Source organism: Rhinolophus hipposideros, assembly GCF_964194185.1.
Source record: "Rhinolophus hipposideros genome assembly, chromosome: 8".
NCBI classification, from domain to species: Eukaryota; Metazoa; Chordata; class Mammalia; order Chiroptera; family Rhinolophidae; genus Rhinolophus; species Rhinolophus hipposideros.
Window position 1 is genome coordinate 6,468,069 of NC_138054.1, and position 14,377 is coordinate 6,482,445.

Consider the following 14,377-nt stretch of genomic DNA (forward strand, 5'->3'; position numbering starts at 1 on the left):
TCCGCCCTTGTTAGGGCCCCTAATCTTTCCTCTGCACTGTTGTAACCAGCTCCTGTCTGGTGTCCTTGTATCTAGCCTTCAGGATTGTCTCCTACATCGCCGTCAGTCTGATCTACCGAAAATGCAAATCTGGCCATGCCACTTATGGCTTAAAGCTCTTTACTGGCTGCCTGATAGCGAAGAACAAAGTCCAGGTTCCTTAGCATGGGCCCTAGGCCCTCAAATATGGGACCCTTACCAACCTCAGTCTCATCTTTTGACTCACTCTTTGCTCTCCAGCAATATTCTACTGTTTGTCATTATCTGAGCATAATATGCCACTTCATGCCTTTGATCCAGTGTCACCTTCTGGGAAGCATTCTTGATTCTACACCCAATACATGTCTGTCATAGCACTTACCAGTTTGAGAAAATGATTTCTATAACTGTATCCATAAAGGTCTGTAAAAAAATCCATTAATGGTAGGTGCTTTGCTGAGCCCGAAGCTCTCATATTTCGACCTCCAGGGGCTGATATGGCACTGGGTAATCTTCAGATAATGGTTTTAGAAGCATTGAAATAAAAGCACACATAGGAATAGAACCTGTTTAGATGGGTTAGGAAATGTGGAATGAGAAGAATCAGGAAAACTTTTGTCCCAAGGTCATAACTGAGCTGAATCTCAAAGGAAGAGGAGAAACTCAAGACCAGGGTGAACAAAAGGCACGCCAGATAGACGAGTACAAGGGAGGCGCTGTCTTTGAAAGCCACAAGACACAGCTTACAGAATACAGAATACAAAAGGACATATTTTATAACAAGTAAGTTTATTATCTTAGGAGATACTACTAGCTGGAATCTCAGATTTTAGGCCCATGATTTTAGAAAACAGTATAAAATGATTACCGGATTCCTTTGGATAATACATTTATATACGGACAGTAAATTTATCTCAAAAGCATAACTCAACGTGTAATTTGAACAATTATTTTCTACATATATATTACCTTATAGCAACTCATTACTGAAACTCATTTTCAATTTCTGCCAACAGGTGCAGCCTTAAATGATTTTCCTGAAGGTGCCCCCTGTAGACTTGGCATTTATTCACTTGAAAAAACTTAGCCTTGTATGTAGATTTCATCACCTGGCTCATAAGTCATTTCCAAAAAGAATTCTAGAAATGGAAGGCTCCTTAGCGATGACATAGTCCAAAAGGCTCATTTCACAAGCAAGAAAACTGAAACACGGCAGCTGAGTAATTTGCCCAAGGTTATATATTGAGGGCTCCCACTTGACTTTTCTACACAGTGCTGTCATATCTACCCTCACTCTATTGTTGTCTCTTCAGTGTGTGACCTGTGTGTTCATTCCACTTGTTTATTCTCACCAAATTTGAATGACAAAATATCTCCTTCCAAATGTAGTGAAAGTGACTGGTTTCCACTTATTCACTTGCATATTTTATGGGATCCTTCAACAGACTTGGTCAAGTTCTTCATGTGAAGTACTTAATTTTTTGTTGAAAATTCCACCAGTATACCTACTATTTACAAACACTTCCTTCCAAAGCAAGTCATTAGGTAAAACCATACACTCCCATCAAATGTTTCTTTTAACTACTTGACAGGGTGGATATGTCCTCACCAGTGTGACCTAGATGTTGTTCTCAGATTTACAGGATGAGTCCTTTTCCTAGGCAGGTGTCTAAAAATTACGACAATTACTGCTTGAGAGGTTTAGTGTTTTATTTGATAACCAAGGCTGCACTGGGTCTACCCATCACAGGGCCTGCCAAAACATACAGAAGGGGTGTGTGTGCGCTCCCTAACCAGGTTTTTTCTAGAGGTAGGCTTTGCTCTTAGGAAACCCAATCCACAGGTTGACTAGTCATCAAAAGTGAGACCTGGTGTAATGAAATGAGCTGGTCTTCTCAGATTCTTGTTTTGGGAATAGGGTTCAAACACAGACAGGGAGTTAGAAGACACCAAATCTAAAAGGATGCAGAGAAAACCCCTAAGATACATAATGTTGGGTCAGAAGTTATATGGAAGCAGAAAGGAAAACAGGCTCTTAAGTTCATAAAAGATATAGCGAGTAACAAAGAAGGAAAAAGGGGACTCAAGCGCATACAGGAGAATAAGGCAGGCATGGAACAAGCTGTGCAGTACATTCAGGATGTCAGAGTTTTGAGTCTCATTGTTCTGCTAAGATCCTAGAAGTTGGATCTCCATCGGGTGAGATCATGATAAACATTTCAGCTCCGGGAAGTCTGTGACCTTTTTCCTTTACCGCCTTCGGTGTCTCCTCCTTCCAACACCCTTCCCCGCCCCCGCCGCCACCAATATCCCAAGGAGAACGGATTTGATTCTTGCAAGCCTAACAGCGAATTGAGACCCTAGGAAATGGTAGAGAGACTTCAGCTTGTGTCCACGTGCTACTGATGGGTCACTTCTGCCGTTAACTCTTCCAATTCAGTGGGAGGTTCTATAGAGACGACCAACTGTTCCTACAACTTAAGCACTTGCCGCTTTCACGGTCATCCTTCCTATGGCAGAAGCGCATCACTAACCGCGCTCCCAGAGCACGAACCACGGTCCCCGCCTTGGGGGGGAAGGTCACAAGATTTATCCGCTCTGATACAACGAGGGCAAGCCCCGGGCTCGTCCCCGCGAGATCGCGGACGGCTGCGCTGGGCAGCGGGGCTCTGCTTCGCGGCTGCGGGCCCCCCGTCACCGTTTGGGGCCGCTGGCGCCGCACCCCGGCACCCCGCGCCCGGACCTCCCGGCCCCCGCGCCCCGGGAATCACCTGTAGTTGTAGGCGCTGAAATGCTTGCTCTCTCTCAGCATCGCCCGGTACAGATCTAACACTTGTGCGCGGCTGGAGGCTGCCATTTTGGAAAGAAAAAACTAAGTGGGTCCTCTTCGCGGAGGTCCTGAGTTTAACACAACCTTCAAATTTCGGCCTATGCAAAAACCACGAACGAAATAAAATGCAGTGAGGGTCTCTCGCTAGCGGGCTCGGGCCTCAGCCTAAGCGGGCACCCGCCCGAGCCTGGGCCGCTGCGGACCGCGCCGGGCGTCGCGCGGCTCCCGGGACCGGCGCAGGCGGGTTCGGGGCAGCTAAGGGGGCGGTGCCCACGGGGAGGCGGTCCCGCCCGTCGCCCCCGCCCGGGAGTCCGCCACCTGGAGCAGCGCCGGGAGCGCGCCGGGGTGGGGAGCGTGGGGCCGCCGAAGAGCCTGGGCTGGGCCACGGGGCTGAGACCTAGGGGCAACTATGCACCGGTCGAGCCACGCTCCTCGGGAACGGAGGTCGGAGGCTCGAGCACCGAGGCCGTGCAGCCAGGCAAGGAGTGCCTTCGCGAACCGCCCGGGGTCTTGGCGAGGGCACTGAGTCTCCGAGCGCAGCTCCAGAGGGCACCTCCGCGGCGCGCGAGGCCGCGTTACCTGGGTAACCGAGCGTGTGCCTTGGCGACGCTCCGCCCCCGGGCGCGGACGCCCCGCCCCTTCCGCTGCAGCCGCCCTCGGCGCTGCCTGAGAAGTCGTGCGGAAATCCAGCTTCCCTTAGCTTAGCCTTTGCGTTGGCTGCTCTTCGTCGGCGGGCCCCGAGTGCGGGCAACTCCTTACACGCGGCGACGAGGGCGCGGGGCGCGCGTAGGCGACGGGTCGGGGGTTCCCTGACGCTCCGGCTCCTTTCAGGGCTACCTGCGAAGGGGCCTCACGGGCAAGGTCCGCTGTCTTGTTAAAATGGCGGCGCCCGGCATGCCAGGAATGGGGCTCTGAGGTGGGCGTGAGGACTTTCCCTGGGAGAGTAAGCAAGCGGTTTTAGTTTTTGAAGATTTTTAGATTTTGTTTTAGATTTTGTAACAGCCCAGGTCTGGGTCTCCCGGGCGAGCGGTGGGTGGGTGCCGGTCTCGCTGCAGCGTGGGGTGCGACGTGGGCGGTCGGTGTGATGGGGAGTTCCTCGGCTATGGATTTTTCTGCTTGTGGGTATTTGTTGAAGTCGGGGGGTTTTGCTTTTGAGTCCTGCGCCTCCTAGAGTTTTGTCATTGAACAAATGCGTACGAAAGGTGGGGTGGCCTGCGCTGGAGGCGTGGCGGACTGGGGAAATGAGGCATCTAAGCACTGTGCTGGCGTCACTGCGGACCCAAGGGAAGAAGCTGAGCAAGTTTTCTCTTGCAGTTTTTCGTGACTGAGTTTTGTCCCGTGGCCTTTCTCTGCATCGCCACGTTACAGTGGTGCATCACGTGGGTCGCTCTCGTCCGTGCGCGAGGCCTGGGCGGGGGGGCTGCCCAGCTCTCGTCGCTGCCGGTGCAGAGCGCTCGCTTTGGAGTCCCGCAGCCCGCACGCCGCGTCCGGAGAGGCTGCGGGGTTCTGCCCCCAAACACAGCGAGGGCCAACTGCACACGTAACAAGCAAGTGTCCGTCTTTCCCCAAGCACTGAGTCATGGTTTTGTTTGATCTCTTTAGCCGATGTTGAAATGACACCTGCTTTAAAAGCCACCTCGTATTCAAGAGCAGGAAACACTTCTCTGACCTTACCACTTACGTGTATATGTACTTGTTACGTTACGCGTTACAGTGCAATGACAATTTTTTAAAAACATGGAAGAGAAAACACTTTTATTTAAATCCTTGTAAGCTTCCTATTTGATTTTTGTAAGGTCTCGTACATCCGCGAGTCTCAAAATAAGGTTTGTTGTTTTTTTCGGGGTAGCCAGATTTCTTTCACTTTGGAGCTTGATCAGATCATTGGGCAGGTCTTGCCTAAGGTGTTGTTGGAAGGACTTTTAATATTTTGAGTTTATCCTTTGGCATTACGTAAAGGATTCAAGACCAAGGGAATTACACACTATCATAGAGTAGGATCCACAGCGGCTTTCTCTTAATTTGTATGATACACTGATGAGTGCTGATGATATAAAATGATGTGCCAGCACCCAGAAAAACTAGAGTGAAAGGTAAAAATAGAAAAAGCTATCAAAGTTAGAAGAAAAAACATGAAAATTATTTTGCCTTGTTGAAAAATAGTGGGGATTGCATTATTTTATATTTTGCTTTCATCTAGGAAGTGAAGTTGGAATAATTCTTACTGTATACAATTGTTTATGTGTAATTATCAAGCAACTTAATCATTAATGTATACAATTAATGTATCTAAATGACTCACTTTTTGTAATCAAATAAAACTTTCCAAATAAATACATAAATTTAGTTTGTTTGGGTAGCCTAGTCACCTGTGGGTACAAGGTTAGGAAAGGGGTAGCTTCCCAGTTGATTAAAGGTAAGTTCTCACAAAAATACTTTTATTTGACATAATTTACCGTATGTTAGATATCATTGCCTTGAAAGACTAAGAAAAAATAGTCTCATTCGAAAGCTAAATCTCTACTTTTGTATTATCCTCATTACAGAGATGACTATTTTCAATAATAGTTCTATTTGAGGTTGAAAGTGGAATCGGGCTAGAAGCTGAGGATGGACCTTACTCATAAGTCTTTTAATATGCATTTATTCTAGGCTGAGTATCCTCTTAGGTAATGACTATAAACTAGGAGGTACCCATCTGCTACCATTTAGGCTTCAAAATGTAAATATTTTCTTCATATTCACCTATATATGGCTATGAAATACCTGTAGTTATTTACCTACCTATGTAAAATGACATGTTACCTTGTATTAAAATTAAGATTGCTAATGACCACTTTATGCTTTTTGAAGAGAAATTTCTCCAAGTATAATAAGCAATATAACAACTTACTATCTTTAGGCTTAAATATTAAAATGATGTGTAAAGAAAATCTTATGTAAATCAGCAACTTGTGATATTATGATTTAGAAATCATTTCATATTACAGATATGGATCCAAGTCTTATACATAATCATTGTTTGATTTTATTCTTCATTCTAGTAAAGAATGAAGCTCGAAGAGACCTTGGACAACAGCTCAATTATTTTTACAGATGAGCAAGCTGAAGTCTTTTCCTCATTCATTCAACTTAACCTCTGAGCTAGTGAAATATACATTAGTTATTCAGGTGTTGGTAGCTTTTGTTTCAAATCTTTTGAAACATACTTTTGAATGCTATATTCTAATAAGAGTACTGAAATTCTATTTCTTTACCTCCGCATTCAACAGATATTTGATCATCCTGGTAGTGCAAGTTGCTGTTCTTGTGGGCACTTGAGCATATAAATCAAATGTTGATCCTGTTTTCTAAGAGTATAATTTAAATACAATTTGTATGTAATTAAAATACGGGGTAGAAAGTATTATACAAAGTCTTGCAAGGGAAATACTGGTGAAGTGCTATGGGGTCTCAGAGCATGAAGAAGTCACTTCTATGGCTGATTCCTGGGCTACACCTCAGACCAACAAAGCATGGCTGAGGTCCAGGCTTCAAGAAATTAAAAAGAAAAAAAATTCCCCAGGTGATTGAATGCAGCCAGGGAAGAGAAACACTGACTTGTGGGCATTGGGAGTGCTTTATGGAGGAGGCAGAGTTGGTGCTGGGCTTGAGAGAATCTAGGTTTGAAGGGAGTTACAGGATTTGGATGTGTGGCTGTGGTGGTAAAATGGCTACTTCAGGAAGAAGGTTTACCCTTGGAAAGGGTAAAGGACAGAGGGCCTGAGTGAGGTCTAGGGAAGAATAATCTTGGTGTCGGGAAGGAACACTGGGTGGGCCTTGTCTAGAGGGGACCACTTGAGGGTGCGGAGGGAGGTCTAGCTGGGAGGCACCAGCTGAGTCCTTGTACCATCTCAGTGAGTACCTACTTAGAGACCTGCTGGGGACGCTGTGGTCTCCACCGAAGGGAAGCGAGCGGAGAGGTGCGGCTAGTTAGCCAGTTACCATCTAGGCAGCCGTGGCCGTGGGCCTTGGCCGCGGGCCTTGGCCGCGGCGGTGACCTGCTGGCTGTGCTGCTACACTACTGCTTCACAGAGGGGCGTCAGTGCCAGCGTCGGGGACCTGAAGGGACTCAGCTTTTCTTGGCTGGCATGGGTAAATGTTATCATATTTGAATTTTAATTGGAGTCTCACTTATTTGTAAAGCTAACTGGTTTGTATAGGAACTATTAGAAATATTCAGATTCTCAAATGTTGATGATTATGCTAGCTTTTTAGTCTCAAGATAAATTTACATTTTTTAAAATTACGTCTCTGAAGAAATTCAGTGCCTTTTTCAGGTGTGTGTGTGTGTGGGTGTATGAGAGAGACATGCATCACCTCTTGGGGGATTTTCTGATTTCTATAGAAACTTCAGATCTGCTCAAGAAAAGCTGTTCTCTTGAAAAATTTAGAAAGCTTCATTGATTGGAGGCAAAGGGTCCCCTTGTAGGCAGTAACAATAGGATTGACAATTTTTTTGTAAAGTGTATCAAACGTCACTTCTAGATAACCTTTTTCATTTTTTTTAAGTAAATTAATTCTTTGCCTTCTAGAGGAAAGAAATCACCTTTTCCTATTATGACATGAGAATTCTTTTACAGTGTATTTTATGGTAACATTCTGTACAGATCCTTCATTCTTCTTTTTCTTACTAGTGAATGAGGGATAAATTTTAGGGATGTTTTCATGTTGTCTGGATGTTTTAGAATGATTTGTTAATCAAAGTAGTTATATGTGAAGATAATGGTAGCTATTATTTATAGTTTATTTTCTCTTCTAGGAGAAGTGCCAGGTACTTGACAAACATCTGGTTTCAGTAATTCTTCTAAAGACAGATCTGAGGTAGCGATTTCTTTGAATGGGGAGTAATATCTGCCATCTCTTGTTTGTCCATATCATTTGGTCATTTACAGAAAACATTTAGGATTTGCAATGCTGACCCTTTGTTTAGGAAAAAAACCTATGTTTTGCTAATCACAGCAAAACATTATGTCACTGTCTCAAAATATACAATATTGAGTTTTGTGAAGTTAACTGATCTTTTGGAAGGACAATCTATCTTTGTAAAGGAAAAAACCTACAGTTCTTCCCTACCATGTGTTTCTTTCCTCTGTGTCTCCTTTGCTACTCACAGAAAACGTCACTTCTGGTGACCAAATATGTGTTTTTCCCCCTCACACGAAGCACTTCACTGCAGTATGGGCTGAGTGTCCTAGTATGTATTCAGCTCTGTTCTGACACTTACCTACCTAGAGATAGCATCAGATTCCACAGGGTGAAGGCTCAGACAGTCCCCCCCATTCAGATGCCAATCACAAGTCGTAGGACCCCAGGTTGTGCACAACTGTCTGTTTTGGCTACAATGTGGAAATTCCCTTGCCCCGTCTCCTCAGGCTTGATTAATTTGCTAGAATGGCTCATAGATCTCAGGAAACACATTTACCGGTTTCTTGAAGAATATGATAAAGGAAGCACAGAAGCAGCCAGATGAAGAGAGACGGAGGCTGAGGTCTGGGAAGCACAGAAGTTTCTGTCCCTTCCCGGGGTGGGTGTGGTCACCAACCTGGAAGTTCTCCGAACCCCATACTGTTGGCATTTTATGGAGACTTCCTCATGTAGGCATGATCAAGTATCAACTCCATTTCCAGCCCCTCTCCCTTTTCTAGAGAAGTGGGAGGCTAGGTTAAAAATTCCAAGCTTCCAATCATGGCTTGGTCTTTCTGGTGACTAAAAGAAGCCATCCAGGAGCCACCCAGAGTCATCTCATGAGGACAAAGCATGTTCCTACTGCTCTTACCACTTAGGAATTTCCATGGCTTTTCGGAGCCTTGTGTCAGGGATGGGTCAAAGACCAAATTTCAGAATGAGCGGTGCTCCTGGTATTCTTCTCACTTAGGAAATGGCAAGGGTTGTAGGAGCTGGCCAGGAACCAGGAGCAGAGACCAATGTTTATGTATTTAGTATGATATCACAACCTGGGTACCTGACTCAGTCAGTTTGGATTACTGTAACACAATGCCGTAAACTGGGGGGTTTAGAAGCCACAGAAATTTAGTTCTCACAGTTCCGGAAGCTGGAAGTCTATGTCCCAGTGTGTGGTGGGAGCTTCCCGATTCATAGGTGGTCTACTTTTCGAGGTGTCCTCGCACGGTGGAAGGGGTGAGGGATCTCCCCGGGGCCTCCGTTCTCAGGGCACTTAGTCCCATTTCTTAGGAGCCCTCACGATCTCATCACCCCCCAGAGGCCCTACCTCCTCATACGGTTATCCTGGTTTGTAACTTAGGATTTTAACTTGAATTTGGGGGACACAAGCATTCAGTCCATTGCAGGGCCATATTGAAGAATGTTACTAACAATAGAAACTAAACCAAGAATTCATGGTTTCTTTGCCACCATTACAGTGAATATTTTTACATAATTTAATATAACTTTTTAATATAAAAATTTATTAGCTGAGCACAATTGAAGCAATTCAGCTTGGCAGACCTGTATTGTGTATGTGTAATAGTGAGTTTGAGTTAACTAATAATTAAGAGTAATAAAAGCGCGGCCTCTGTGAAATGGATTACAGTAATATTGGCAGATTGTAATAACAGACTTAGCGTCAGTTAATGAGGATACGTTTATTGGGGGAATTATCTTTATAACAGTTCCTGGAATTTTGGAGTGCAGAGGAAAGTGAAACGGAGAGAAGTCATGAAGTAGAAGAAAGCTTGTCAGGCAGCATGCTTCCTTCCTTCCTTGACGTTTTGAGGTGTGGGCATTGTTACCTAAGTCAAACCTGTGAGCACCTTGGAACAAGTGCCTGTACCTGAGCGCTTATGTTAAGCCCCGGCAGGAATCCCGTTCACGCCTTGGCTTCCGGGTGCCGTGAGGGCACCTGCAGCCTCCTGAGCCTGATGTGACGGTTTGTAGAGCCCCGCTTTTCAAAGAATGGCCTGCACTTCCCACGTTTTAAAGCCTCACAGCAAACTGTCCTGCATTAATACGTTTGACGACAGTGAGTACAGTTTCACCAGAAGTGTCCAAGCTGAGTCAGGATGCCCCTGTTAGGACCTTGTAGAAGTGATTCCATCAGTGCCAAGTGAGTGTTTCCTGAAAATCCTTTTCTGTGGTCTTCAAAGCTGCTTGTAAATAAAATGTTCAGTATAGTCCTGGTCTCGGTAGATTTACATGAATTAATGTCACCACACTATAGACAGTAATTTCCATGTCCCACCCCCCCCCAAACCTGCAACACTTTTGAATAAAGTCTAAACAGCTTGTAAAACCCAGTGAGCGTGACCCCTGCCCAGTTCTCCAGCCCCATATCATACCTTACTTTTTCTCCCTTGTGTATTTAGTTCTTTAGTTCTTATCTCTCCCTTCTACTGGGGGGCCTTTGCAAATGCTAACCCTGCTGTCTTTTCCGAGTTCTTCAGATCTTCCTTTAAGAGCGACTCACTGAAAGGTACTTTCTCTTGTTTTCAAGGAGGGTGCAGCTGTCCATGCGGGGGTGGAACCGACAACCTTGGTGCTACCAGCACCATGTTTTAACCAACTGAACTAACTAGCCACCCCTGAACTAACTAGCCACCCCTGAACTAGCTAGCCACCCCTGAACTAGCTAGCCACCCATGAAAGATACCTTCCCAAACTTTAAGCTGATCTTCCTTTTTTAAGACCTCTTTTCTGAACAGCTTTTCAGCCGAGATTGTCTATAATTACAAGAAAGGGAAAACTTAATTCCAATTGATTTAAACCAACACAATGGCTTTGTTGTCTCATGTATCTTGAAGGTTCAGAAGCCAGGTGGGCTTCAGGGTTAGTTTGAGTGATCAGCCAAGGGCCTGGTTTTGTCATTTTCTCTGTCTTCTCAATGTCAACTTTATCCTCAGGCCACACCACATCGTCTCTTGGTTGTGGAAGCCCGCCAACAATTCTGAGGACGTTTCCAGAACATCAGAAGAGTGAGAGAGCTTCTGGACCAGGAGGGTCCATCCATCCTCTGTCACCTTATTGGCCCTAATTGAGTTGTGTGTTCATCTATCTTTGAACCAATAAATGTGGCCATGGCATAGGATTACAGATAGGCTTGAGCCACATGCCTAGAGGCCAGGATGGGGGTAGCTGCCCCCAAATTATATAGGCTGTGAAAGCTGGGGGATGGGTAGGTGGGCACGAGAGGTACACTCAGTGAAACTGAGAAGAGGGACCGATTTTTTGTAAAAGACAACAAAGTTCACTGCAGCAGTCTTGCCAGTTACACATTTCTTTGTGAGGTTATTTGATTATATTTTTCTCTGATATCAGGCTGTATATTCCATGAGGTCAAAGGCCGCGTCTGTTTTTGATTACAATTATTTCCCCAACACTTTGCACCTGCTTTGCACATCCTAGATCAGTAAATACCAAAATGAATCAATCACATAAGTTCTAAATTATTGGGTGTAAAAATTATTGGGTGATGGTAGATAAGTGCTACTTGGCTATGAAAACCATACTTCTTTCCTGGGCAACAGAACTTTGATTTTGTTTGGATGGCCATGTGCTTAGTTCTTGAAAATCATTCATAATGGACTAAAGCGCTCCTGGTGATTCCATTCCCTTTTTGCCAGATACTTGGTTTTCCAATCTTTTATAGTCAGAGGTAACCATGAGGTATAGATCTGATTAATGAGACAAGCGAGAGTGGGCTGGAAGTTTTCTGGAAAAGATTTTGCTTTCTGTTAAAAGATAGCTACTCACAAAAGAGGACTTGTTTATATTGTCTCTTTTCTGCTTGGGATGCTAATATGAGGACTAATGCTTGAATCTCAGCAGCCATCTGGGAACCCTGAGGAGAAAGGCCTGAGGGAAAGGACAAAAGAATACTGGAGATTCCAACCTGACGTCCTGACTTTTCTGAGTTGTGGAATGAACCCTGGAACTGGATACCGCCAGACTTAATGCTGAGTAAAGAATAAATGTCTTTCTGTCTTAACCCGTGATTATTTGGGCGATCGCAGCTTGACACATCTTGATATAGTACCAAAAACAGTTTCATTACTTCAGCCTTGCCAAAAGTCTTTATTTAGAACTGGGTACACTTGTTAATTTAAGGTCTTTTCTCTATGCTACTTGTGAAGCTTTGGGATATTTTCATTTATTTTCTTTATAGAAATCTGTTATGTGTACACATAGGCTAAGCTGTTTTTCTACTTCAGGACTTTTGGACATGAAGGTCCCTCTCTGGTATAATCATCAGTCTTCTCCCATACTCTTCATTTGACTGGTGATTACTCAACTTAAATGTCCCATCTTCAGCAATGCGTTTCCTGGCCACAGTTTACATTGCACCTTTCTTTTTTTATTCTCTGTTATAGCATTTTATCCTTTACCTTAACTTTTTATAATTTAAAATTATATACCTGCATAATTGTAAGTTTATGGTTTTTCCATGAGGAAAAGAACCACGTCTGTTTTGTTCATCACTGTAGGTGAAGTGCCTTGTGGGTGCTCAGTAAGCATTTGTTGAATGACTGAATGAGAGAAATAAGACCGAAATCCTTAGATTTAAGCATCTTCTGTCTTGTCCCACCACCACCACCAATTTTAGGTAACACAGGATGGTCAGCCACAGCAGAGTTTGTTTCATTTGTTGAGATGACACTGTTCCCTGCTGGTCAGGGTTTAGGTTTAGGTTTTACAACTGGAGTAGAGTAGTCCTTAGCATACTAACTGAGCAAGCATCCTGGCAATTTCTTTGAAGTGTGTGAGTGTTTGGATCCTTTTCCTCTTGTGTTAGGGTTCATTCTAGAATTTGCATTGTCTTAAAACAAACTTTATGTCAGACACTATTTTTCTAATTTGATGTGAATAGCTGCTGGTAGCGAACATTTTCATGTTTTGGATAACCCTGGAAACATGGAAATTATTTTTGTTTTAGCAGTTAATTGTGCTTGGTTACTAGGCATGTTATTTAAAATAGCATTTAGCATCTCTATTTTCTTTCTAAAAGAGTAGTCCCAGGAGAGGCCATATGAATTATTGACACAAACTATTGACTTACAATGGAGATCTTTTTCAATAAAATTGTTTAGTTTCAGCAGGCTATAATCCTAGATTGTTGGTAATAGTTTTACTTTTTCTAGGGAGATTTATTGTGCATTTTTAAAATGATTGTAAATGCTGTATGCATGTGATAGTAAGCAAGAAAACTGAACTAGGATTTTGTTGATTTGGTTACATTTCACAGCTTTCTTATAGCTTTTCCGTATCATTGTAGGTAAGTCATTTAACATTTGGGGGATGATATAATTTATTTCCTAAATCAGGAGACTTTGAGATGGATCATTGAAAGTGGGTTTTATTAAATAATGATGGTGCTATGAAATAATGACGCTGGGCCAACAGGCATATCTGACCTGTCCCGGGGAAACCAGATGTGTGGTCATCCTATTTGGTACAATAGTTTGTGAGGATTTAATCTGCACACCTTGTGTTTTAGGATGTTCCAGAATTAGGGAGGCCTTCCTTTCACGACAAAGCCATAGATTGCTTTTTTGTAAAGAGACAGAAATTGTGAGAACCAAGAGGCTGAGGCCCATCGCAGTCCTGCGTTCCCCTTTGTTCCCTACCCGGGGTCCCTGCATGCTTGCGGCCCTCTGCCCAGAGGTGGGACTCCTGCATAATCTGGATCACTCCAGAGCTCTAAACAGCCCGTCAGCAGTGGGGGATTGTGGGGGAGGGTGTGGTGCAACAAAGGGTTCTCTGTGCTTTAGGGCTGAATCTCTGTGTGTCCTGCAGCCTCTCTTAGGCTGTCCTAAGGTGTGGGAGGAAGGGAAGGGTTCGACTTCTTTTATTGCTTCACTTAATAGAGAAACTGTGGGCACATAATTATATCTAAAAGAAAGCTTCTGAGTACTAATAGCACAACAAGCAGACAAGCATTTCAGAGCAGGAGACTTGCAGACTTTTTGGGCTGTTTTCCCTGTTGCAGCTCCCCAGCCTGGCCTGCCTTACCTGGGTAAGACAGTAATGGTCTGTTAACTCAGTCTGCCTTCATGAGGAGGGAGAGTGATCTCACGTCAGTGTTACGTGGTCCTGGGCTCCTGGAACAACTTGCTTTCCTGAGCGTCACAGAAGATGCTTCGAGTCCTTGTCCTTTCCAGTATTTTCTAATCCACTGCTGGGCATTGCAAAGACATCTGACATACTTTCTTACTTGGTTCTCATACTAATTGAATGAAGTAGGCATCATTACCCAAATTTTACCAAAAAGGAAACAAAACACTCTTGAGGATTAGAGAATTTAAATAAGTGGCCCTCGTTCACACAGGCAGGTTAGAGATTTGAAGTGAGGACTGTTTGTTTTCAAAATGTTTGTTTTGCATTTTCCAGATTAGACCTTGCCATATTTAATTTGGTGGTATGAAGCCTGAAAGCAGTCTTGAGAAACTGAAAAATAATTTACATTGAATTCTTATTTCCAGTAATTAGCATCCTCCTAAAGAGTGCCATGTTTTACCTCTGGGTAAGCACTTATGT

The 14,377-nt window shown here is 44.0% G+C and overlaps 2 protein-coding genes across 14 annotated transcripts in view; one reads left to right on the forward strand and one right to left on the reverse strand.

Annotated features, from left to right (window-relative positions):
- Positions 1-2,936, reverse strand: part of LYRM4 (LYR motif containing 4) — a 142,959-nt gene extending 140,023 nt beyond the window's left edge. Inside the window, exon 1 of the mRNA XM_081054760.1 lies at positions 2,790-2,936. Coding sequence (XP_080910886.1) covers positions 2,790-2,875 — 86 coding nt within the window. The 5' untranslated portion in view covers positions 2,876-2,936. The remainder of the gene's footprint in view (positions 1-2,789) is intronic.
- Positions 2,937-3,143: 207 nt separating this feature from the next.
- FARS2 (phenylalanyl-tRNA synthetase 2, mitochondrial) overlaps positions 3,144-14,377 on the forward strand; it is a 507,792-nt gene continuing 496,558 nt past the window's right edge. For 2 of the 13 annotated variants that reach the window (XM_081054738.1, XM_081054742.1), the window contains exon 1: positions 3,703-3,764. Coding sequence is in view for 1 of the 13 variants with exons in the window: in XM_081054745.1 (XP_080910871.1) it covers positions 11,797-11,803 (7 nt within the window). In the remaining 12 variants the exon portion in view is untranslated. Of the gene's footprint in view, positions 3,327-3,503; positions 3,792-11,668; positions 11,804-14,377 lie in introns of those variants that run through there. The other 11 variants (XM_081054745.1, XM_081054752.1, XM_081054740.1 and 8 more) reach the window with 11 other exon arrangements.